Raw genomic sequence first — 24649 nt, 5'->3', positions numbered from 1 at the left:
GGCTCTGTGCTTGACAGGTAATGTCGTAAATGGCACCATTGCTCGGCAAATGGTGGACATGCTAGTGGAATCCTCCAGTAATGTAGAAATGATCCTTAAATTCTTCGACATGTTCCTCAAGCTAAAGGACATTGTTGCATCCGATGCATTCCGCGACTATGTGACAGACCCCAGAGGTTTGATATCCAAGAAGGACTTCCAGAAAGCCATGGACAGCCAGAAACAGTACACACCTTCAGAGATCCAGTTTCTATTGTCCTGCTCTGAGGCAGATGAGAATGAGATGATTCATTATGAGGAGTTCGCCAATCGGTTCCAGGAGCCAGCAAAAGATATCGGATTTAACATAGCGGTGCTGCTAACTAACCTCTCTGAACACGTTCCTCATGATACCAGGTTGCAGAACTTCCTCGAACAAGCTGAGAGCGTTCTGAACTATTTCCGCCCATTCTTGGGTCGCATTGAGATAATGGGCGCCAGCAGGAAGATTGAGAGAATCTACTTCGAGATCAGTGAGGTGAATCGCAAACAGTGGGAGATGCCTCAAGTCAAAGAATCCAAGCGGCAGTTCATATTCGATGTGGTCAACGAGGGTGGCGAATCGGAGAAGATGGAGCTTTTTGTGAACTTCTGTGAGGACACCATCTTCGAGATGAATATTGCTTCACAGATTTCTGAGCAGGATGAGGAGGAGAGAGAAGAGGATGATGAGGAGGAACCTGAAGGAGGCGGCGGTGATGAAGAGGGAGGTGGTGGTGAGGAGGGCCAGCCAGAATCAAGCTCTGCCTTTGCCGATTTCATCCAAAGCGTCATGAATTTCCTGGGCATGTTCACCTTTAGGAATATTCGCAGACAGTACCGTAGGCTCAGAAAGATGACCATCAAGGAAATTGTGGTAGGTCTTGTTACCTTCCTGTGGACAATCCTCATGGGCATCCTCCATTTCATTTACAGTGTGTGCAAAGGTTTCTTCCTGCTCATCTGGCATACACTTTTCGGAGGAGGTTTAGTTGAAGGCGCTAAAAACATCACTGTGACCGAGTTACTGGCAAGCATGCCGGATCCTACTCAGGATGAGGTGCACGGAGACCTTCCTGGAGAACCGAGGGGTCGAGAGGAGCAGGATACTGGTGGGATAACAGACTCAATGGAAGCAGGAGGGGGAGAGGAAGAGGATGAGGACACCCAGGAAAACGATGGTGGGAAGATTCCTGGCATCGATACACCTGGTGGACTTGGCGATATGGGTGACACGACCCCCGTGGAACCACCAACTCCAGAGGGCACTCCGTTAATGAAGAGGAAAATGGTATGTGGGTTTTCATTTGGCTGATTCCCTCACCAATGTTATAATTGGTGGTGTTGATCCTCGTTTATTTATGCTGCAGAAAACAGAAGCAGGACCTGAGCAACCTCCTGCTATCGAAGAACGTCCTCCTGAACCTGAGAAAGCTGAGTGAGTGACTCCACAATGAAGGACCTTTTAGTGTTTTTGTTTGGTTCTTTGTGGTATTTTAGATGTGTTTAAGATTTTAATGACCATCTTCCATGTGTAACAGCACTGAGAATAGAGAGAAGGCAGAGAAAGAGGCAGAGGTCAAGCCTGACACAACACCAGAAGAACCAAAACCTAAGAAAGCCACTAAAGCAAAGGAGGAGAAGAAATCCAAAGAAGGAGGATTTGAGCTCTGGAACGAGCTGGATGTTCAAAGAAATAAATTCATGGTAGGACAAAATGTTATATTATTTTTCCCCAAATAATACAGAAAAATGGAAACGGATTCCAAAGAACAACAACATACACACCTACAATACAAATGTTCATACTCATCCTTGCATAAGAAACACATATTCTTGTGTACACATGTACATATGTATTTGCAACATACACACATATATAGACATACATAACTTACATTAGTATTTATATTTTGATCAAATTCTGCAGTACAAAGTTGTGCATTACACATGATTACACATCCAACGCAGTCTTATTTATTCATTGCATGGAAAAAAAAAACCCACTTATTTAACCGATGTAACCTTTTCAACCATTTCCCCCAATATGATGAAATTCAATTAGTATGTTGTCAGAAAAGGTCAGAGTTTGTTTCCATATCGTACACATCATTTAAAATTTCTGCCATTTCCTTGTAAAGGCCTTCTTACTATTTGCTAGGACCGGTAATATATTACATATATATACACGTCCTTCTTTGTTCATCTACAGAACTGTTTGTCCCGTAACTTCTACAACCTTCGTTTCCTGGCTTTGTTCATCTCCTTCGCCTTGAACTTCATTCTTCTCTTCTACAAGGTTGTAAACTTAGTTTACAGTTTCACACTGAAATCCACTGTTGGATTTCAAATATTCATAACCATTTTAAATTCCTTTTAAAATGGCATGACTTACTATCATTTTGCTTTCGCATACACATACAGGATTTATAAAATAAAATCTAGGCTCCATCTTTTTATTTGTCCAGGTATCTGATACTCCTCGCGATGCTGATGAGTTTGAAGGCTCAGGCTTGTTTGAAGGCTCTGGGCTGTTTGAAGGTTCTGGGGAGGACTTTGATGGCTCTGGAAGAGAGGATGGAGGCGATGATGATGCTGAGGAAGGTCCTGTGTATTACTTTCTGGAAGAGAGTACCGGATACATGCAGCCCACTATGTACGGCCTGTCCATTCTGCACACCATCATCGCTTTCATAACCATCATCGGATACAACTGCCTTAAGGTTTTAACCAATGGTTTCATATTTTAATGCCTGAACTTATATGATTATCAGTTTAGATTCATGTGGGTTTTTACTTAATTCTGATCTTGAATATATCCACGAATATTCCTATTTATTTGTGCTATCAATAATGTCATGGTCTGTTAGATTCCACTGGTAATATTTAGGAGAGAAAAAGAGCTGGCGAGAAAGCTGGAGTTTGATGGTCTTTACATCACTGAACAGCCAGAGGATGATGACATCAAAGGCCAGTGGGACAGATTGGTGCTAAATACACCGTAAGTGTGGAGACATCTTGATTATTATGGAGCTGTTTCATATCTGAAAACGGACATGTACACTAAAACGAAAGTTAACCGAGATTAAGTTTTGAGCTTTAAGTTGTTTTGTACATCTGGTATGTGGTCCATAATGCGCTAGGATGTGTTCATTAGATTAGCAGACCTAGCCAGTTGTGTTCCTTTAATAATAATCATTTTTTAAAAACTAATACTCTTTATCATTGTTTTAGCTCCTTTCCCACCAACTACTGGGACAAATTTGTTAAGCGAAAGGTAAACCAATATTCTTCATGTTAGTTGGTATTTTGGTTTAAAATGAGTGCATTTACAAAGCTTGATTATTCTTGATTATTTTGTAAGGTTCTGGATAAATACGGAGATATTTATGGACGCGAACGAATCGCAGAGCTGCTGGGAATGGATCTGGCATCGCTGGATGTCAGCAAACAACAGACAGACAAGAAACACGAAGAGCCAGACAACTCCATGCTTGCATGGTATTAAAAATACATGACTACTGGCATATATGTTTATGACATTCATTTAAGATAATACATTTAAAGAAATTTCTAGTTGTACCTAACAGAATTCCAAAAATATAGATTTTTCATAATCCGATCATTCTGCCCTAAAACCATTGGTCAAGGCAATGTTTTCATATGAGTTTTAGATTTTCTTTCCATAAAATTTTTTTAGGCTCACTTCCATTGATATCAAGTATAAGATCTGGAAGTTTGGAGTTGTGTTCACAGACAATGTAAGTCTTTTTTTGTGAGTTACTTAATTTTATTTAATTGACTGATTGCAAAGTTCATGTCATGTGCACTAACTTGTTCTTTATTTTCAGACTTTCCTCTACCTGGTGTGGTACACAGTGATGTCACTTCTGGGACATTACAACAATTTCTTCTTTGCTTGTCACCTTTTGGACATTGCAATGGGTGTCAAGACCCTGCGTACAATTCTTTCCTCCGTCACACACAATGGAAAACAGGTACAGTCAGTACAACAAAACAAAACTGCTTCTGGAAATCAGTACTGATGCAGCGGTTGACTCTGTTGGATTGTTTTTAGCTGATGATGACTGTGGGTTTGCTGGCTGTGGTTGTGTACCTTTACACTGTGGTGGCCTTCAACTTCTTCAGGAAGTTCTACAATAAGAGTGAGGACGAGGATGAGCCGGACATGAAGTGTGACGACATGATGACGGTTGGTCACTTCGTTATATGACATTACTTGTATCAAATTGTCCTTTATTCTCTTTCTACAATAATGTATAGTACTTAAAACAAATTGTATAACCATTTGTTATGGGTTAATGTTCAATTTTTTCTCCACTAACCAAACACATGCTGTATAATCCAAAAATCTCTCTCTTTCTCTTGGCAGTGTTATCTGTTCCACATGTACGTGGGTGTGCGGGCAGGTGGAGGTATAGGAGACGAGATTGAGGACCCAGCAGGGGATGAGTATGAACTCTATCGGGTGGTCTTCGACATCACTTTTTTCTTTTTTGTCATCGTCATCCTGTTGGCCATCATTCAAGGTGAGACTTGTCTTGCTTTTCAACATGTGTCACACCCTAGCAATAATACCACATTAAATCTTACGTTTTGGAGATGTATGGCTGGCTATGCCAATGCACGTTTGTCTGCGCAGGTCTGATCATTGATGCTTTTGGGGAGCTGAGAGACCAGCAAGAGCAAGTAAAAGAAGATATGGAGGTACTGAGATCATTACTGTCCAATAAAAAAAGTACATATTAAGGATTTATATACTTCGCTGTCTGCCTGACTTTACACTTTGCATTGCTTCTTCAGACCAAATGCTTTATATGTGGAATTGGGAGTGATTATTTTGATACAACTCCACATGGCTTTGAGACACATACGCTTGAAGAACACAACCTGGCCAATTATTTGTGAGCGATTCAGTTTTATGGCACCTTTCTGATGTTATACAATCTCTCCATCTCCAGACAAACAGAACTAACGTTTCTCTCTTCACTAGATTCTTCCTGATGTACTTAATCAACAAGGATGAAACGGAGCACACTGGGCAGGTGAGACATGTCACAATGTTCACAGCTCATCATATCAATAATGAAGTGTGTTTCAAACATATAGGATATGCGTGTGTGTTTGACAGGAATCATATGTGTGGAAGATGTACCAAGAGAGATGCTGGGATTTCTTCCCTGCTGGAGACTGCTTCAGAAAACAATATGAAGACCAGCTTGCATAAATGCAATTCTGTTTTGTATCTAGTTTTTAAACTAACAAAACTATTATCATGTTATGTGACAAACCATGATTTATGTACATTTATACTTAGAAATAACGTGCATGCTATTTATGGATAGTATGTTTTTGGGTAGTTTATAATAATTTAAAATGTTCATGTTACCAATGACTCTTCACTGTGTGTCATATTAAGTTTTAGCCAAGTACCTAAAAGTACCTTTTGTTTCATAAATATAAATTGTATTTGATGTTCTTGCAGTTATTAGCTTAAGCATCCCACTTCAACATCAGCTCGAACATCAGAATTGACTGTGAAAAATTAAATAAAAAGAATTTAAAAAATGTACCCGAGTATGTTTTTAGTAGCCTACAATAGAAATATACTCAAGTTTAGTTTTTATACATTTAATAGTATAAATTTACCCTAAACATACTAATGTCTGCTGGCCTTATATGATCGTAATAATTTGTGCAATATTGTGAGTAACGTAACGTTACAATGTAGTTCGTTGACGAACGTAACGTCTCTCATCGGTCCTGTTCTCCACAGGTTCTCCTCACACCACAAATTTGTCTCTGACCAGGTCTAACATTATCCTGGCCTGTACTGCTCTCTTTAGCATAGTAGGCTCATAACTTTATGGCTTGGTCCGTCATACGAGTATTTCCTCAGCGTCCGAAATGTAATTTCGATCCATTGTTTATTGTTGTTTGAATCGACCGCGCTCTCCCGCCCGTTGCGTCACGCCCGCCACGGCCATTTTCATACGCGGAAGTAAAATTTCTCACAAAAACGACTCCAGAGGCCTTGTAGCGTTATAAGAATATTTTAATGAAAATCTAATTCCTACATTATTTTTCTATGCTCGTTGGGTCATCTAACATGCAATATCCCCGTTAAGGCAGTTCTGAAGGCGAAAAGGGGTCAAACACAGTAAGTATGGTGTTCCTAATAATCCTTTAGGTGAGTGTATATTTTTTACAGCTATCTTTGATCATATTTAGCAAAGGGGCAAATAATTCTTTCTGGCCAGCACTGTATATGCAACTACTTTACGAACTGGCAGCAGCATGAATCACAAATAGCACTCCGCTTATCTACATGGTTTGAAGGTGAAGGGCTTTTCCCACCAGTAGGCCTACACTAATCTAGAATTTACTTTTTTTCTTCTAAGTGTTATCACAGATATATCTTGCACTAAGTTCATTGCTTCAACAAAAATGTTAGTAGACTATCTGTTTGATTCTTTAGTGCATCACATTAAGTTTAAACCAAGCACCTAAAAGTACCTTTTGTTTCATAAATATGAATTGTTCTTGCAGTTATGCATAAGCATCCTAGTACTTCAACATCAGAATTGACGGAAAAATTACAATAAAAATAATAATTTAATTCAAATGTGTTAATAATCATCATAGACATTGCGGTAAACTGTAGTTTAGCTGTTTTTATTCAGTGATTTTAAAAGCATTACATTCTTTAAACATATTTGTTTACATACATCTACTCATCTTAAAATTGCAAGTTCACATATATTGTAAATGTTAAACATCCCAAAAACATGTTGTTCAGAACTACTGATGAACAACATGCAACAAATGCAAAAATCCATATGAAAAATATAGCTTATATACATTTCAGCAACATACAGGTGCTACCAACATTGTTTAATATGAAGATTTTTTTTTATTTCAAAAAGATACAGAAAAAAAGAACAATCGAAAAGTAAAATCCCATAGCAACTTGTCTAGTTAAAATTAAACTCTATATTTGAAATGTAACTGCAACTTCACAAATAACTATTACGCACTCATGTTTGGAAGTGAAGGGTTTTTCCACCAGTACACATCATCTGCCAAATATATCTCTTATCAGACACATCTTAAACTATGATACAAAGCTCATCAGACTAACTTAATCTGTTAAAATGCTTCCTTCCAATAACTACAGACATTTCATGACGAATAAACGTGAACATAACATGTTAAGAAAAATAATAACACACAGATGTATAAAAAACTGAACAAGAGCAAACAATCTGGGGGAAAAAAGTGCTTACATGACTGCTAAAATGGAGAAAGCAAACGCCATCTTTATAAAAAAAAAAATGCGATTTTAATTGCAAACACTACATTATCCTGCTTAAACAAAAGAATATAAGAAATTAAAACTTTCAAACATTTATCATTCCTTGTTTTGATATGTAACTCGACTTTTTAAGTTGATTTTTTTTTTAAAACAAAATGTGTGCAAAATGCCAATACTGGATTTCATCATTTAACATTCTACTTTTCATCAATCAAAATTCTAATTCTTATTTCTAAACACTTAATTATTATTTAATTTTTTCATAATAATTACATTTATATATGGTAATTATAATTATTAATGATGTTATGTTTCTCAATATTGATGTTTAAGATGGTAGCCCATTTTTTGCTGAGCACTTTTTTTTTTTGCATCATGGCCGATTTGTAGAGAATTCTTGTGTTTTTGTCAATTTCCCATTCATTTTCTATTCCTATGGTCGGTCATTTTTGACCGTAGAGCAAAATTTTTTTTTGACAAATTTTTGTACGAGCACTTAGCCTGCTCAAATCATGACTTCATCTTTTTTAAACACAAATCATTGGTGTGTATGTGTAAAAGTGTGTTTGTATGTGTGTGTGTCTGTGTGTGTGTCTGTTTTGCACTCTTGATGTTTTAGAGTGTCACTCCTTCATTGTTGAGCACTTTTTTCTGCATCGTGTTCGATTTGTAGATTATACACACAAAAATTGCACGGAGAGCAAAAATTTTGTACGACCACCTGCTTGAATCATGCCTTCAAATTTTTTTGGTGTTCACGTACCTTATGCCATAAAACTCACCAAGTTTCGTAAAACATTGCGATGAAGCTTTGATTTTTTTTTAAAATTCAGTCGTCAGATTAAGACAGATACTGGGTTATCCACAGGAGATGTGTCCTGGGCTTCGGCAGATCCAGGTATGGTGGAGGCTGATGAATAGCTATGCATGCATTGGTAATCTGACGACAGGTCTGTTGGGTTTGAGAGGATGCTTTCACTGTCACTGCTGGACTGGGACACCATTCTGTACTCACGTACAGGACAGGCACGCTCTGTGAAATTGGGTTTGAAGCCGCTCTCCAGATCTTTAGGCATGGACAGCCATTTCTGTGTGAAAAAAAAAGATGATATATTCTCACATTCCCCTGGGTGAATTAAAAAACAAATTCAGGGTACATGACTAAAAAACAAAAAACTGCTTACCTCAATATTGCCATCATAATTAAAACGGGATGTAAGGTACTGGTTTACATTTCGTCCTGCATTTGGTACCACTGGTATTAAAATGATTCTTAATCTAAGGAAGATTAAACATTAGATTAGAGTAAATAAAACACTTAGGGACTTTTATTGTGGAAAATTATTAAACTAAAATGTTTCAAATGAATGTAAAGTAGTTAATATACAAAAAATGTATTCAAACCTCTCACTATGGACCAGCAAGCAGGAGAGGATGACCAGTATTGTTGTGGCTCCCAGTGTATACAGCACCAGTGTCGTCACAGATATGGGAGCCAGACTCTCTGGGAAAAGAGTTGCCATTAAAGCCACTGCTGTAGCCTACTTTTCATTATTGTTTTCAATTTAGCATATTTCCTAAATCTCTGCAATGATACGTTTTCAATTTAAGAAGGTAAAAATGCACTTAAATCCACACTAACTCTAATGCCTTTTCCCATCAATCATCATGTTCATGAATTCATATGCCCTGAAATCGTAAAATGTTCATTTAATTATATATTACATATAATTTGGAAGTAAAACAAAGTGCTGCACATTTTATTGTTGCCGAGATGTGTATTTTGTAAAACGTCTAAACCGCTTTTTATCACATAATTACTAGCTTTTGTAAGCCAACTTGTGCTAACTTGTCATTTGTCACATAGAGACTCCTGAATTGACATTTAGAACTTTATTTTAAAGCACTGAACTTTAAAATGTGGAAATGAAGCTGTAAATAAAGGGCGTGCTCACACTTGTAGTTCGGTTCACTCTTCACTTGGTTTGTTTTGTGATTACCAGAGCAGGGATGGCATCACCAGGAGGAGATTTGTTATCATGTTGTCTTTTATGGGTGAGATAGCATTAGGAAGACTGCTTAGAGTATACTGTCACATCTTGTGACATCATGTATTGTGTTTGGTTTGCATGTCTTTGGTCCGTGTAGCGTTCATGTTTCCTTACATCCGTACCAGAGTTAGGGCGTTTTCACTCCTGAAAGTCTGCGTCAAGGTCCGAACCAAAGTTCACATTTTGATACATTTTATTCTTTCAGAAAGTTTTGGTTTGGTTTCACACTGCAATTATGCGAGCGCACTAAAGAACTTTACGTGACATACTTGCGTCCTGTCGTCATCATCTATGTGGGCTGTATCTTGACATAGATTGGTTTTGTAAATGGACGTGCGTCTGACGTGTGCGTGTTGTCAATTTGGTGGGTAACTTTGACAACATGAATGAACAGACGCATGTCGTTGCAACTATATTGTTATTTTTAAGGCACAATTACCTGCAACACAAACTAAACAAGTTCAAATTCAGCAAATGAACATCCTCATCGTGCGAACATTTTATTGACGCCAACAGGCAAGTTGACTTCTTATTATGTCATCAGACCATACTTTAATTTAAAACCTCATCTCCTCCTCTCCCCAAGTCCCCATGTGCTACCATGGCTCATTTTTCCTGTTTTTATGCGGGAACCACCAGAACTTCCTGTAAAAGGTCTGAAAGTCCAAACCATACAGAAATGCTTTCACACTAGAAACGAACCAAACCTTTGTACATTTTGATCTGGAGCAAGACTACATCTTTTTGTCAAACCAAATTTCATCTGTTTGGTCCGGACCGTTTTGATTCGGACCAAACGGAAAAGTCAGAAAGTCCAAACCAAACAAGGCAGGTGTGAAGCAGGCCCTGCTTGTTTTGTTTCACAACAGTGTTCCCATAAGCGTTTACGCTCATTCAAATTATCTTAATTCATTTTATTTGAACCATTTCGGAAGTTTTGCCTTTCACTAAACATATTTAGATGTTTAGATGTAATATGCTAAACATATTAAGGTAAAACTTCCCGAAATCTCCGTGTAAACAATGCGTGACGTAGACGCGCGAGAGATCACTTCCAGCGTAACGTAGGACAGGGTTCAGTTCAGTTGGACATCTGATTCAGATCAGTTCGACATAGCTGTTAACAAGAGGTAAAAACGATATAAATACTGTTTGTTTTCTCACACAAACTGCTCGTTTCGTGTCTTAGGCCGTCAGTGTGTACTTACATTCACGAGTCTTTAAATCACGTTTAATTTTGACTTCTCTGTGCATGCTCTTTGAGGTGGTCAACATAGACTTCCAGTGTATGACTGACAGACAAGAACGGTTTGACCTAAAAATATCAAAATTGAAACTACTGCGGAAACAAAGACACCTACATCTTGGATGCCCTTGAGGTAAGCTAAAACATACCAAAAATTAATTTTAAAGTCAACTATCCCTTTAAGTACCTGTGTCGTTGGTCTTTAAAGATCCCCAGTACACCGATTCACTCCAGTCGCTCCAAAACTTGGACTCTCCGCAGGTTGATGAGATTCGAGCCTTGACCTGGAACTCGTACCGTTTTTTGGAGGGAAAAGACAAAATGAAGGAACTCCTGCTGGCCGGGGTGGTGTCCTGGAGAGAGAGAGAGAGGCTGTTAAATTTGCAGAGTTTTGCGTCTGGTTATCAGACAACCATAAGGTGATAATTTCATTTGTTTATTTCACAGTTGCATAAAGCCAATATGAAATCACAATATTGCTGATTGTCTGAATATCTCATAAATTAAGAGGCTATCAAAGGCTGTATTAAATAACATGTGCACATGTTTCAAATGTAGCTCATCCAATCAGAATTTATTTTTTATAATACACATTTTCTACCTTCCAGTTAATGTCTGTCCTGTGACGAACTTGACTCTCAATACATGATTTGTCATCATTCGTGACGTTCCAGTACAGCCACAGTTCAGTATCTTTTCTCTCCACCACAGACAGGTTGAACGGTGGGTTAAGCTTCACTGATTAGCAACACAGTATAACATATCAATCCATCAAACAGTTATTTCCATACAGTTGTCAAGTCGTAAGAAATATGAAAGACTTTTCATACCATATTCTTTTAGAAAATGTTCTTGCTCTGTCACCAAACTGCCGTTGTCACTGTACAGCCGTGTGCTCAACGTATTAAACCTTTGTGGTTTTTGGTAGGGGAACGTGCAGCTCACATTAACACTGTTAATCCTGTGATATGTAGAACAGTTCACAATTTTGTGATGTGAAAACCTACGAGAAATCAAAAGAAAATAGTTAGTCTTGATATTTTCATGCAAAATTACAGGTTTTTCTTTTTTGTTCAACATACGCACCAGCTCTGGAAACTGTAATTGTACTTGAGCCCAATCTCACTCCATGTGCAGTTAACATATTCCAGATTTATGATAAGGCAGTTTATTTCTGGGTAAAGATGAGAGAAACAGTATAGTAAACACACTTTCGGTATACTTTGTAGAACCTTACTTTATTTTCAAATTCCTGAGGTAAAATTTTGAAAAAAAAAAAAAGAAAAGAAAAAAAAGTCAGTCTGAAGTTGGATGATGACGTCAGGCGATAGATCCCACGTTCACACCGTTCACACACACACACACGCAAAATTTAGAACGTTCTGATGAAAGGGTATATCTGCGTAGGCTAAAAAAAACGTTTGAGAATGATTCGCTTGTTTTAAAGAGAAAAATATATTTGCGTGGTGAAATATTTGCCCAGTTGCCCATATGATTAATGTTTAATTTTCTTTACATTTTCGATCTAAAAGTGAGCAAAAAGTCATTTTACTCAAGCTCCGTTCATAAGAATGGGTCAGAGTTTGCGTGCAGGTGCGCAAATTTTTCCGTCAAGTTTTAAAAACTATGTATTGGGGCTGTCAAACCATTAATCGCGATCAATCACATCCAAAATAAAAGTTTGTGCTTACATAATATAAATGGGTGCACACATGCATGTATATTTAAGAAAAAAATATGATTTATATATAAAATATGTATGTTTATACATAAAATATAAATTATATATAAATCTATATATGAAAATATTTCTTTAATATATACAAGCATGTGTGTGTATATATATACAAAATAATTATACACAGTGCAATATACTATTTAAACACAAACCTTTATTTTGGATACGATTAATCACGATTAATCGTTTTGCAGCCCTAATATATATCTAAATTACAATTTACCTGTCGGAAGTGGCTTAGGCCCCTTTCAGTGCCTGTTTTACGGTTATAAATGAGGCCCAAGAGGACCAGACAGGACACGTAGCCTATACATACAGGAAATGTGTTTTTTTGTTTGTTTTTTTGTCAAAAACTCTTTTTTATATATTTTTTTCTGATTAAAATTAATAGTGAAATCATATGTCTTGCATAAGAATTCTTAGAATATTTAAATTTAGTCATTTGTGTAAAAAACTGAACAGAAAATGTTGTAAGCTCATATTGCGTGTAGCCTACACATCATGGCAGATCAGACATTTTGAAAAGCAATCGTCTGAACATTTTGTCAACTTCTCAGCGACAGGTTGCTAAAGAATTTCAAATTTTCCTGAGTAGTAGCCTACTGAATGGTCACCTCTTCTGATCAAATAATCTCATTGGCCAGACTTTTTAGGCCCTTTATATGTTATCATATTACACTTTAACATCTTAAATGTTGTACAACCACACTACTTCCGTATTTTTAAAATGCATATTAAACCACATAATGGGGAGGAAATTAATAAAAAGACGACGTACCCACCCTGAAATTACTTTTGTAAACCTTGTTTTTTTTATACTTTGTGTTATATGTTTTGTAAAGGCTACATAATGTCAAATCTATTCAATAATGAAAAAACAACATTTTATTTTTAAAATAGCAGTTATACCATACTTACTCGGTTCAGATGATGCTGAAAATGCAAATGAAGGAATATTCCAAAGGAAAAGACTGACTAATAGTAATATCATCTTGGACAGGTTCACATAACTCACTGGTTTTGTGTCTGTTTCTCTCTTCCCTGTTCTGCTCTAAACATATCCGCTCTTTGTGGTTTGACGTATGTATTTCCTGAATGTTCATCACCAGAAACCACTTTTTTTGCTCAATGCATGTTATGAAAAGAAAGCTAAATTTGTGTATGAAAGAAAACAGGAATACGATTTTAACTTATTTTATTTTTTATTACAGTTCACTTTTACATAAAAACACACTGTTATCAAAAACCTAAAGCAATACTAATATGTATAAGGAATAAATATATATTTTGACCTTCAGTTACATGTAGACATTATATACCGTATAACAATCAGGTACAACAAAATAACTGTTTCACATCACAATTCATTTTGTAAACAAACTTTGCACTCGTGCTATCATACAGTTGGCTACCATATCTATATTTCAGTGGGGAAATTTACTGTCCAACTGTTTTGTACAAGATTGTATAGAAGTACTACCATGTTACAGTTCACTGATGGATAAAAATAGAACATGACAGAAAATGTACAATATTTTTATAATTTACCATTGACAAATCAAAATGACACGAGCCCTTAAAGCTGCAGTCCGCTGTTTTTCCTCTTTGTCGCCATCTCTGTTCGCAATCATACGAGGAATTATCAGCTTTACGTGAGTTGTACCTCGGCATGGCCACGGTTGCAGTCTCTTTTTCCAAACTCTCAGTCCAAAGTCTTCTGCATTTTACAGCGAGTTAATCTGTTGTCACAGCTGATTGTCGTTTGAACCTTTCTGGATCCAACATTAAATTAATACGTTTAATTATATCAAGTGCTGTGAGAAAAGGCTGTAAATCTCCACCTCCAACATCCTCACACACAATATAGCCTACTAGCCGAGACTCTTTTATATGTGTACAGATGTGACGTAATGACTCAATATAGCCTACTAGCCGAGACTCTTCTTTATGTCTACAGATGTGACGTAATGACTCAATATAGCCTACTAGCCGAGACTCAGCTGTGTGTACGGATGTGACGTAATGACGCAAAGACATGCTCGAATCTCCCGCGAAAATCCACCAGTACCACTGGAATTAAAAACAGTATTAGAAGCTCACCGCTTTGATTCGAGCTAAGGCAAGCAGAGAGTTTTGAACACTGGCTGGTTATGTACTTGCTCAAAAATTTATTTGGGATAAATTTTAACCCAAAAAAGTTACGGACTGCAGCTTTAATCGAATTACTAAAACTTTTCTCTATCAACCACCATATCACAATTTCAAATGACCCATGCACTAGAGCTTTACATGACAAAAGAGAGCTCTAAGGGCAGTGTAGTGTTACTGAAGGAGAGGCTGGACGCTTCCTGTGCCATCTGCAGCAGGGACTGTAAAATATCTGAATACTCTTCACCGTCATAGTGCTCCTGCTCCGAGTCTGCATTTTCTTGAAGGCTTTTCTGATGTATAACTGCACAAAAACAATATAACAAAAAGGTCTGAGTTCATGTGGTTTTGTGCTGGAAATTCATGTGTGGAAGCGTGGGAGTATATGTGTACCTGTGTCGGTGTGAGGTAGCGTGTCCGCTTCATTCTGGTCTCTCTGTTTGATCTTGGTTTCTGTGATAGAGTCTTTAACAGCAGAGACATGGCAGCCAGGACTAAGGATCTAACATGATCAAGAAACCAAACACATCAGATATGTTAACTACGTATAACTCAAGCACTGTGCTCTTGTAATAACCGCTGTGTTGTGTTATGTTGCAAGGCAGACCTTGCTGAAATTGTCCATATCCAGGTCTGGTGAAGGTGGAGAAGAGGAGCGGATCTCTGCCAAACTGGAGTCAATAAGCGCCAGTGGATCAGACATGTCAATTCTGCTCTCAAGAGAAGAAGGGGAGTGAAATATTAGTGCTGAACATTTAATCGAATTAAAGTCAACATGGTGTGGCCTGGTGCGATTATCAAATCGTGAGAGCTGCGATTTATAATGATGCAAAAATCGTCATTTTGGGTCACTGTTAGCAGGAAGTCCCATATCTTGGTAGAGGGGCTGTGACTACAAACTCTCGTTCCTTATTTTTCCAGGGGGTGGGACCCACTCACGCAACAGATAAGATTAGGGTGGGATTAGGGATCAGGTGACGGAGATGGGTAGGATAAGGGATCGGGGGTGGAGATGGGTAGGATTAGGGATCAGGGGGCGGTGATAGGTAGGATTAGGATGTGGTTAGGGATCAGGACAGAGATGGGTAGGATAAGGGATCGGGGGCGGAGATGGGTAGGATTAGGGATCAGGGGGCGGTGATAGGTAGGATTAGGATGTGGTTAGGGATCGGGACGGAGATGGGTAGTATAAGGGATCGGGGGTGGAGATGGGTAGGATTAGGGTTGGATTAGGGATCAGGGGGCGGTGATGGGTAGGATTAGGATGTGGTTAGGGATCAGGACAGAGATGGGTAGGATAAGGGATCGGGGGCGGAGATGGGTAGGATTAGGGATCGGGGGTGGAGATGGGTAGGATTAGGGATCAGGGGACGGAGATGGGTAGGATTAGGGATCAGGGGGCGGTGATAGGTAGGATTAGGATGTGGTTAGGGATCGGGACGGAGATGGGTAGGATAAGGGATCGGGGGCGGAGATGGGTAGGATTAGGGTTGGATTAGGGATCAGGGGGCGGTGATGGGTAGGATTAGGATGTGGTTAGGGATCAGGACAGAGATGGGTAGGATAAGGGATCGGGGGCGGAGATGGGTAGGATTAGGGATCGGGGGTGGAGATGAGTAGGATTAGGGATCAGGGGATGGAGATGGGTAGGATTAGGGATCAGGGGGCGGTGATGGGTAGGATTAGGATGTGGTTAGGGATCGGGACGGAGATGGGTAGGATTAGGGTGGGATTAGGGATCAGGGGACGGAGATGGGTAGGATAAGGGATCGGGGGCGGAGATGGGTAGGATTAGGATGGGGTTAGGGATCAGGAGACGGAGATGGGTAGGATAAGGGATCGGGGGCGGAGATGGGTAGGATTAGGATGGGGTTAGGGATCAGGACAGAGATGGGTAGGATAAGGGATCAGGGGCGGAGATGGGTAGGATTAGGGTGGGTTTAGGGATCAGGGGACGGAGATAGGTAGGATTAGGGATCAGGGGGCGGAGATGGGTAGGATTAGGGATCGGGTCGGAGATGGGTAGGATTTGGGATCAGGGGGCAGAGATGGGTAGGATTAGGGTGGGGTTAGGGATCGGAGATGGGTTGGTTTAGGTATATGTAAGGTGGGAGGAGTTGGATCTGGATCCAACTCCTCCCCCTGGATTTCATGTTCTGCAGTGAGAACCATCTCCTGAATTGTAAAGCCCTGTGAAATATTGTACAGAGTTATTGATGATAGAACAGGGATTAGTTACAAATGATTAGATAAATGACACATGAACCTTTCTGAGGGCATTTCCTCAAACTCCTGAACAGTTGGGTCATCCAGCAAAGACAACGCCAGCTCCACAGAGGGAAGAGTCGGGGAGGCAGGGGATAAGAATGGTTGGAGAGTTACGGGAAGGCTTTCTGTCTCGGCCGCTCTGTAAAACAGAAAAAGAAAACGAAACTTTCATTTCCTCTTTTTACACTTTAAAAAAAGAATGTTTTTTTTAAATGTGTAAAAAAAAAACTAAAACGATTATAATTATACAAAACGTGACTCCTGTGCAGAGGATGAAGACTACAGCTGGACTGCTGCTGTCTTACTTGATAGGGTCAGGTGTTTGATCCAGCAGGTTGGTGATGTCAGAGATGATCGTACCATTTGAGTACACGTCAGAAGGTGACACATCCAGCTGCCCAGAAACCCAAAGTGGTGTCACTAGCTTTCAATGTGACAAATCGACCTTCTTTTATAACTAAACAGCACTGTGTTTGAAGAAGTGACTTCATAATTCATATCATTTACCACAAGTAGGTCAAACTAAGATTTTAGCTGGTACCTTTTGCAACGAAGGGATTTCTTGGAGGGAGGAAGTGCTTTGGGTGGGATTGACACTGAAGGAACGGGCGTATTTCGGTGCCGACTGAAATTCGACAGAATTGTCGATCATAGGGCTGTTTGAAAGGAAATGTGATGTAAGAAGTGAGAACTAACAGCGTAGACAACAACATTTGTCACTGACTAAGAATATTTTGTGTGCTTTAATTAAAACTTACAGTCTCCTTTTGCAACCTTTGATCCTATTTGATTGGACAATGTTGATGATGAACTTTATAATCTGAAAAGATGTGAAATAGCATCATTGTTATAGTAACTATTTATATATATTTTTTTTTATTTTTTTTTTTTTCATTTACCTTGCGTATGATTTTGTGATGCTGCTGAAAGTTCTGTCTTAACAACTCCAGTTCTCTCCACAAACTCTCGTTATCCCTTAACGGACGATTATGGTTAAAAGAAAATGGTTCTTTTTAGTCATGGCAGAGAATCAAGTATAGCAAGGACCAAAAAGTGACAGTAAAGATATTTATAATGTTACAAAAGATTTGCATTACTAATAAATGCTGTTCTTTTGAACTTTCTATTCATCCAATAATACTGAAATATCTGAAGTGAACTGGATTTCCACAAAATTATTAAGCTATTTTCAACTTTGATAATAAGATGAAATGTTTATTGAGCACCAAAGCAGCGTTTTAGAATAATTTCTACTTTGCCCTCATTGGAATAAATTACATTTTAAAATATATCAAATAAGTGCACAAACGAGGCTGAAGTTTACTGTAGGTTTACACTGATGAATTAGGTTTACTTGTCTTGGAGGAAGGCTCACCTGCACAAAGCCATGAGTTTGAGGTCTGAGGAGTCTTGCCAGCCTTTGACATGACTAATCTGAACGAGTCCCTGAGCGATCCGCCCTCCCTCTTCAACTTCACGGCTAACTGACACCTAGTCATGAAATCACATATAAGACACAAATGAGGGATAGCAACTGCTTTGTAGATGTCACTGCGGTTTGAGTGCTGCACAAGTATGATAAGGTTTATCAGCTTCACCTTCCTGTGGATGAGGCCCAACAGATGGGGTTGAGCTCTCTGGAAGTCCTCATGCTGAAACTCAACACAATTGACCTGCCCGTAAGCTTTTGGCAAGCCGGTGTCTAAATGCACCACTTTGTGGAAGCCATCTGTATGTGGAGGTCAGATACATACAGTATCATCTATCATGCACATAAATTATCATTGTATATCTTATCATCATTAGCTGAACACCTACACATGTTAAGCTGGCGCACAAAACTGGTCATGTTGCTGTGTTTGAAGTAAAGGGGTAGGACTTCCTTGCTAAACCGTTGCTCATCCTGGACAAGAAAACTGCAGCCATCCTAACAGACAGGAAACAGGCGGATGTGGTATGTGTTACATCACTTTATACATGTCAAAATATTTCTAAAGAAGAGCCCACTCTGGTCTGGCAGGAAACACTATTTTGTGCTTGAAGGACACCTGCACAGCTCATGTTTTTTTTTTTTTTTTTTTTTTTTTTTACATATAAAAACTCACAATCTAATAAGGCAGGCACTAGTATGTGTTACAAATGCCTGCTTTAAGAAAAAAATGAGTTAAATATTAGTTAAACAATACTTTAATATCTGTAATATGAAATCATTTTAATTTAAAATTATTGACATAGTGCATATAATTTATTGATTTATTCAGCATAATATACTAATAAAGTCATTTACATAAATATACAACTGAATAATACAAAAAGTTAATATCCATCTAGCCATTCAATTGCGATGACTAAAAAAAGTCACACTTTAAAACTCTCAATTCACTACTTTGCATTATTCATAATCTACAACAAAAATATTTCAAACTTAAACAGCGTCTTTAAGATTAAAAAGAAACATCTTGATAGACATCTAGAAACATCTGCAGGCATTTTTTTTTTTTTTTTGATGGATGTTTACGATAAACGTTCTATTTTCGGTGCGGAAACAGGACGTTCCAAAATATGTCACGTGATGCATCGGTTCAGAGCGCGCTGTCCAATCCAAACTCAAACTTGCAGGCACATTTAGGTCACAAGTTCTAATAATATAAAGCGCCGCGATTGAACGGACAGTGGACGAATAGCGAGCTACTGCCACCTGCATCAGCACAGTACACGTGGATCTGTTTTGTAAGCTAGGTCAGTGTCACACCTATGGTGTCACACAGACTGTTGGTCTGGGAACGCCCCGTCACTTTATGTAAATTTAACCCATGGGGGAAAACATTGCTCACTGAAATACACGTTTTCTGTTCTGCCAATATATGGCCGTATATATATATATATACGTGTATTTTAGTATATATATATATATTTATATATATATATATGACTTGTATTTTTTATATTACAGTGTAAGTAGATCCCTGTGTGATATAGTAGAGGGTGTTCGTATTAGATTTGTCTACTTATCTTATTTTTCGTAATATTTGTAATATTTTTTAATATTTGTATTATAATACTTCTGTGATGTTCTGTAATACCTCTATAGTACTTCTATAGTTTGCCCCGAAATACTATAGGATTACTATTATAGTTTATACTACAAGATTCCATTGGTTGTTTTGTAGAGTTATAGTATTCAACATATAGGCAAATGTAATGTCTTACATGGAGATTCAACCAGATAACAGAATATATATATCTGGAAACGACACCTCCTGCCATTTGGCTGGATCATTGACCCAATTTTTAGTTAAATAAGGGCAATCATACCCTATTGCAGTTCATTTTGCCATGTATCGTTGCCGGTCGGCAGGCGTCAGTGCCTCGCAATAAACCACGCCCCCAACTATGACTGCCGACTGTATGAATTACTAAAATGTCATCTGATTACATCAGAATAAACGTCTACTGGGCAATGTTAAATGAATAACAAGCAATTCTGTGCAGTTTTGTATTATTATTGTGAAGTTTATATTCCGAAGAATAATTATTTTAATATTATATAATTATTGTAATATTATTTGTACTGTTTGTTGTTTATATTACGATATACAAGACATGTAATACTGAAAATAAACAACCGCACTATATAATAATTATCTAATATAAACAGCAGTTAAATTAAATCATCTGTATTCTGCATAAAACACTCACCTGACTCCAGCAGATCAGTTCGTTCGTTGACTCAGCCTCTACAAGTGCCCAAAGTTTGCTGACAAAAGCTGGGACACTACTGTGTTTCATCTCTCTTGTTAAAATAATAAACTTTCTATGTCTTCTGTGAAGATTAATGTCACTCTGCTCTAGATTCGCCGAGTGTGAGGTGGTAAATAGAGTCCCATGCTGACCAACACGTGAATATTCCTGCTACGACACACCCCTTGTCCCTCTATCCACCAATCCTCACCATGGCTTGTACGTATTTTACTTGCCTGTCTTACATAATCACTCACTTAAAATAAACGAACTTTTGCTATATGAAAATATACTCTGATAAAGAGCTCAAACTAATACCTGAATTTGTCTGATTATAATAAACAAATAATTTACACGTCTAAATTAATTAGATTTATTAACGTTGTTGCGGTTTAGCAGCAGGGTTTTATTATATTTATGATTATATAATCATAAATAAATTATACAATTTAAATTATTTTAAAAAATATATAAATTATAATAAATCATACAGTAACCAGTGAGTAACTTGATCTGGTATCTTCAACCTCTATTATGGAATATTCATCATGCACGTATATTATATAAGTGAATGCGCATGAGTATGTGGCATTATTGAAAACTTAAAAAATTCGTGTTAAATTAATTAAGTAAACTACTTTGTATGAAATTAAAAACGAGTGAACCTCTTTTCACTCTTTGGTGAAGCAAAACGTTGAGCGTTTAAATAGACTTTTATTTTGAAGCAGCCACTTCCTGTGGAAATAGTATCGTTACTGCTGCTGCTTGTTGGTGCACGAATCAAGAGTAAGTATATTTTTTGATTAATTTGATCGTGGGAATGTGTTTAAAATAACTATTTATCTATGTCTATTACCTGTATTATTAATTTCTAAACCTCAAACTTATATTTTCCGCTACGTGCCCGCACAGCATGCTAGAATATTCTTGAAACGCGATGTTATGGGTGCCATGGCAACACACACAAACGAGTTGCGTGACATCTAAAACGTCTTCTTTGTCGTCCGGTGGTTTTATATTTACTTTCTCTTCAAATCTCCGATTTATAATATTCCTGCACAGGACTGATTCAGCAAGTGAGAGATGGTTCAGCTGCACGTCAAACGAGGAGATGAGAGTCAGTTTCTCTTCAATACTACAGTGGATGTCTCGATTGAGACGCTGTCCCAGCAGATCAGCGAGATCTACAATGGAAGATTAAAAGTGGACAGGATCTGCACTGGTATGACAGTGATTTTGTGTATGTTTGTGTTGAAAAACAGCCTCATATTCTTTGGGTTTAGCCGCTTTTTATGTTCTTGATCGATAAGTTCATACATAAATGTTTTTAAAAATGCATGTATTTTGTCAGTGGAAGTTAGTTAACTTACAAGTTAACAATAGAAGTCAAGTAAGTTATTCACAAGTGTAAAAATGCATAACCATAACACTTTTCATTTGTATCTCCATAGAAATTCCAGAGCTGGCAGATCATGGGATCTCTCTTCCACCAAATATGCAGGGCCTGAGCGATGATCAGATCATGGAGCTCAAACTAAAGGATGAATGGGAAGACCGCTGCATTCCCAGTGGTGGTGCTGAGTTTAAGAAGGATGAGATTGGACGTCGAAATGGACATGGTAATGTTAGTCATCATGTCACATTTAAAGTTTAAGTTTTAATTGCCTTATTAATTGCTATAACTGTACTCTGCTTTTCCGTTTAGCTCCAAACGAGAAGATGAAAGATGTTTTAAGGAAAACAATGGAGGAAGCCAAGGCTTTAATCTCAAATGTATGAAGCTGATTTTAATACAGAATACTTACATTGTTACCCTTCTGATATTATTGTGTATATATATTTATGTTTATATATTATGAATTTTCTTCTGCCTATAGAAACAAGTAAGAGCAAATGTCTGTGTTACCATGGATATGGTCAAAGAGGCTCTAGACCAGTTGCGAGGAGCTGTGATGATAGTTTACCCAATGGGACTGCCTCCACATGATCCAATTAGGATGGAGTTTGAAAATCAAGAGGATCTTACTGGAACACAGGTATGAGATTTTCCAAATTTAAAATGACGTCATTTACTTATCTTGTATATTTACTTACCCTTATTTGTTTGATGAACATAACAAAAGCTTTAATACTGAAATGAAGGCTTTCCACTGCAGGCCTCATTACAAGTGATCCCAGATGAAGATGCTCAGCTGTGGTGGGCATCTAAAGAACTGCAGAGGGGCAAAAAGCTGCAGGATTATGTTGGGAGAAATGAGAAAACGAAAATTATAGTGAAAATTCAGAAAGTAAGTGTCCGGTGTGAATTTTAGTTATTTTCTTGGGACCTTGATTTGGGGCCAGCTGCATAAACATGTTAAGACAGTGTTTTAAGACTAAGACTAGCAGTTAGTTAGGGGTAATTAGTCTTGCTTTTCTGTATCAAATTATATACATCTTATATATCTGCCTTACAAAATGTATGAACAGTCAAAAATGTGATGACTAACTATTAATTGATGCAAACGGCCCCTGGTGTTTGAATATATGCAAATAATTCACTTTGGCCGTGGTTTGTCCATTAAATGAATTGAAAACTGATCACCATCTTCGCGGTTTCATTGTAGAGAGGCCAAGGGGCACCAGCGCGAGAACCTCTAGTAAGTGAAGATGAACAAAAACAGATGATGCTGCACTTTTACAAGAGGCAGGAAGAACTGAAAGTGAGTGAAGCTTCTAATTCTTTTGTTTTTATTTTATATCCTCTTTGTATATTGTATTTTGTGTGTCTATGTATTTCTATATTATTGTAGCACATTATTGTTTTGTCTGTTTTGCTCTAGAAACTAGAAGAGGTAGATGATGACACACATCTTCAGTCCAGTTGGTCGGATAGACAGGCCCTAAAAAGACAGTTCCAGGGGCTCACAAATATCAAATGGGGCCCAAGATAGAATAACAGATAAAATCACAGCTTTTCTGCAATAACTGTGTGGTACGTCAGAGACCTTAAACTCTTCTACAGCAGTTTTTATGCAATTCGGTGCCTTCAAGAGTAGTTGACTTCAGAATTAAAATGTATTCACTTCCATGTCATCCAAGATGTTCATGCCTTTCTTTCTTCAGTCGAAAAGAAATTAAGGTTTTCGAGGAAAACATTCCAGGATTTTTCTCCATATAGTGGGCTTCAACGGGAACCAACGGGTTCAAATTGCAGTTTTAATGCAGCTTTAAAGGGCTCTACAGCCGCGGAATAAGAGTCTTATCTAGCCTAAATGATCGGTCATTTTCTAAAAAAAAATAAACATTTATATACTTTAACCACAAATGCACGTCCACGACTTCACGCAATAGGTAATCACATTGGAAAGGTCAGGCAGTAACTTGACATAGGCGGAAAATGCTCTGTTTTACCTTTATTTCATTTCTAAAGGGCGTTTGACTTAATCTTTGCACGTTTGCTTTGTAAACACTAGGTCTGTACGTGGCGAATCACAGCTAGTGCAAGTCGAGCCTGTGGTTAAAAAAAAATATAAATTTGTATTTTTTCGACAATGGCCGATCGTTTGGCTAGATAACTCTTATTCCTCGGCATGGATCATATAGAGCTTTGAGGCTTTAATCTCCTTTTGAAGTCCAATGGAGAAAAATCTTTCTAATTTTTCCTAAAAAACCTTTTCGACTGAAGAAAAAGAGACATTATTATCTTGGATGACGTGGAAATGAGTAAATTATCAGGAAATTTTAATTCTGAAGTGAACTAATTCTTTAATGAATTTGTCTGTGTGTAAAAGTGTGTGTAATGCAAGCATGAGACAAGATTTCTCTGTACTAATTCATTGGCAAAAGGATGCAACACCTTTCCTTTCTTTGTCTGTGCTTCTGGCAATTGCTCAATTGAAACTTGATGCCGTTTAAAGACAGGATGTTTCTGAGCAGCACTCAGGATTGCTGTGGCACCACAGAGTTCATTTGGAGAGCGTTGGGAAGGAGTAACTGAACATATTATTTTCCTCAAGGCAAGAGAGAGGTTACAGTATCGGGAGATGTGGTTTCACTAGAAAGAGGTTAGAGGAAAGTTGAGTGTGATGTGTAATAAAAGAACACTCTGTTTGTGTTATTTT

The 24649-nt window shown here is 37.9% G+C and overlaps 4 protein-coding genes across 7 annotated transcripts in view; 2 read left to right on the top strand and 2 right to left on the bottom strand.

Annotated features, from left to right (window-relative positions):
- Positions 1 to 5611, top strand: part of ryr1a (ryanodine receptor 1a (skeletal)) — a 56224-nt gene extending 50613 nt beyond the window's left edge. For all 3 annotated transcript variants that reach the window (XM_089126576.1, XM_089126577.1, XM_089126578.1), the window contains 16 exons: positions 18 to 1309; positions 1389 to 1456; positions 1560 to 1725; positions 2231 to 2317; positions 2487 to 2741; positions 2889 to 3019; positions 3253 to 3295; positions 3383 to 3519; positions 3719 to 3779; positions 3870 to 4016; positions 4097 to 4231; positions 4412 to 4568; positions 4682 to 4746; positions 4843 to 4943; positions 5033 to 5084; positions 5171 to 5611. In XM_089126576.1, the coding sequence (XP_088982702.1) occupies positions 18 to 1309; positions 1389 to 1456; positions 1560 to 1725; positions 2231 to 2317; positions 2487 to 2741; positions 2889 to 3019; positions 3253 to 3295; positions 3383 to 3519; positions 3719 to 3779; positions 3870 to 4016; positions 4097 to 4231; positions 4412 to 4568; positions 4682 to 4746; positions 4843 to 4943; positions 5033 to 5084; positions 5171 to 5266 (2993 nt within the window). In that variant the 3' untranslated portion in view covers positions 5267 to 5611. The remainder of the gene's footprint in view (positions 1 to 17; positions 1310 to 1388; positions 1457 to 1559; positions 1726 to 2230; positions 2318 to 2486; positions 2742 to 2888; positions 3020 to 3252; positions 3296 to 3382; positions 3520 to 3718; positions 3780 to 3869; positions 4017 to 4096; positions 4232 to 4411; positions 4569 to 4681; positions 4747 to 4842; positions 4944 to 5032; positions 5085 to 5170) is intronic.
- A 2126-nt stretch (positions 5612 to 7737) lies between these two features.
- il2rga (interleukin 2 receptor, gamma a) lies at positions 7738 to 13452 on the bottom strand. Its single transcript, XM_039677424.2, has 8 exons — positions 13308 to 13452; positions 11738 to 11825; positions 11482 to 11654; positions 11253 to 11389; positions 10839 to 11004; positions 8759 to 8858; positions 8539 to 8632; positions 7738 to 8442 (listed from the first exon to the last, which is right to left on the bottom strand). The coding sequence occupies exons 1-8, from the start codon at positions 13378 to 13380 to the stop codon at positions 8191 to 8193; spliced, it is 1083 nt and encodes a 360-aa protein (XP_039533358.2). The 5' UTR covers positions 13381 to 13452; the 3' UTR covers positions 7738 to 8190.
- Positions 13453 to 13567: 115 nt separating this feature from the next.
- LOC120482976 (heat shock factor protein) lies at positions 13568 to 20721 on the bottom strand. Of its 2 annotated transcripts, none has more exons than XM_039677774.2 (12): positions 20505 to 20721; positions 18624 to 18732; positions 18404 to 18534; positions 18181 to 18296; positions 17705 to 17780; positions 17564 to 17625; positions 17347 to 17461; positions 17111 to 17229; positions 16804 to 16944; positions 15145 to 15247; positions 14931 to 15039; positions 13568 to 14841 (listed from the first exon to the last, which is right to left on the bottom strand). In XM_039677774.2, the coding sequence occupies exons 1-12, from the start codon at positions 20592 to 20594 to the stop codon at positions 14675 to 14677; spliced, it is 1338 nt and encodes a 445-aa protein (XP_039533708.2). In that variant the 5' UTR covers positions 20595 to 20721; the 3' UTR covers positions 13568 to 14674. The 2 variants fall into 2 exon arrangements, with proteins under 2 accessions (XP_039533708.2, XP_039533709.2); XM_039677775.2 differs by having other exon boundaries at positions 17111 to 17199; positions 20505 to 20720.
- A 539-nt stretch (positions 20722 to 21260) lies between these two features.
- On the top strand, positions 21261 to 23808 carry cfap298 (cilia and flagella associated protein 298). The gene is made up of 8 exons (XM_039677496.2): positions 21261 to 21332; positions 21609 to 21768; positions 21998 to 22165; positions 22252 to 22319; positions 22424 to 22582; positions 22703 to 22834; positions 23153 to 23248; positions 23369 to 23808. Exons 2-8 carry the CDS (start codon positions 21630 to 21632, stop codon positions 23477 to 23479), a joined length of 873 nt encoding a protein of 290 aa, XP_039533430.2. The 5' UTR covers positions 21261 to 21332; positions 21609 to 21629; the 3' UTR covers positions 23480 to 23808.
- The last annotated feature ends 841 nt before the right edge of the window (positions 23809 to 24649 follow it).

Source organism: Pimephales promelas, chromosome 23 (genome assembly GCF_988280905.1).
Source record: "Pimephales promelas chromosome 23, fPimPro1.hap1.1, whole genome shotgun sequence".
Taxonomy (NCBI): domain Eukaryota; kingdom Metazoa; phylum Chordata; class Actinopteri; order Cypriniformes; family Leuciscidae; genus Pimephales; species Pimephales promelas.
Note: the sequence above shows the minus strand (reverse complement) of the source record. Positions and strands in the feature narration are given on the sequence as shown.

Coding starts and splice junctions, on each gene's coding strand:
- cfap298 (XM_039677496.2), top strand. CDS start 21,630: ATGGTTCAGCTGCACGTCAAACGAGGAGATGAGAGTCAGTTTCTCTTC. Junction 22,166..22,251: donor TGGACGTCGAAATGGACATG/GTAATGTTAGTC, acceptor TTTTCCGTTTAG/CTCCAAACGAGAAGATGAAA. Junction 23,249..23,368: donor AGAGGCAGGAAGAACTGAAA/GTGAGTGAAGCT, acceptor GTTTTGCTCTAG/AAACTAGAAGAGGTAGATGA.
- LOC120482976 (XM_039677774.2), bottom strand. CDS start 20,594: ATGAAACACAGTAGTGTCCCAGCTTTTGTCAGCAAACTTTGGGCACTT. Junction 18,535..18,623: donor TGTGCGCCAGCTTAACATGT/GTAGGTGTTCAG, acceptor CTCCACATACAG/ATGGCTTCCACAAAGTGGTG. Junction 15,248..16,803: donor GAGGAAATGCCCTCAGAAAG/GTTCATGTGTCA, acceptor TCTTGAGAGCAG/AATTGACATGTCTGATCCAC.
- il2rga (XM_039677424.2), bottom strand. CDS start 13,380: ATGATATTACTATTAGTCAGTCTTTTCCTTTGGAATATTCCTTCATTT. Junction 11,826..13,307: donor TTCAGCATCATCTGAACCGA/GTAAGTATGGTA, acceptor ATCTTTACCCAG/AAATAAACTGCCTTATCATA. Junction 8,443..8,538: donor ATTATGATGGCAATATTGAG/GTAAGCAGTTTT, acceptor TTTTTCACACAG/AAATGGCTGTCCATGCCTAA.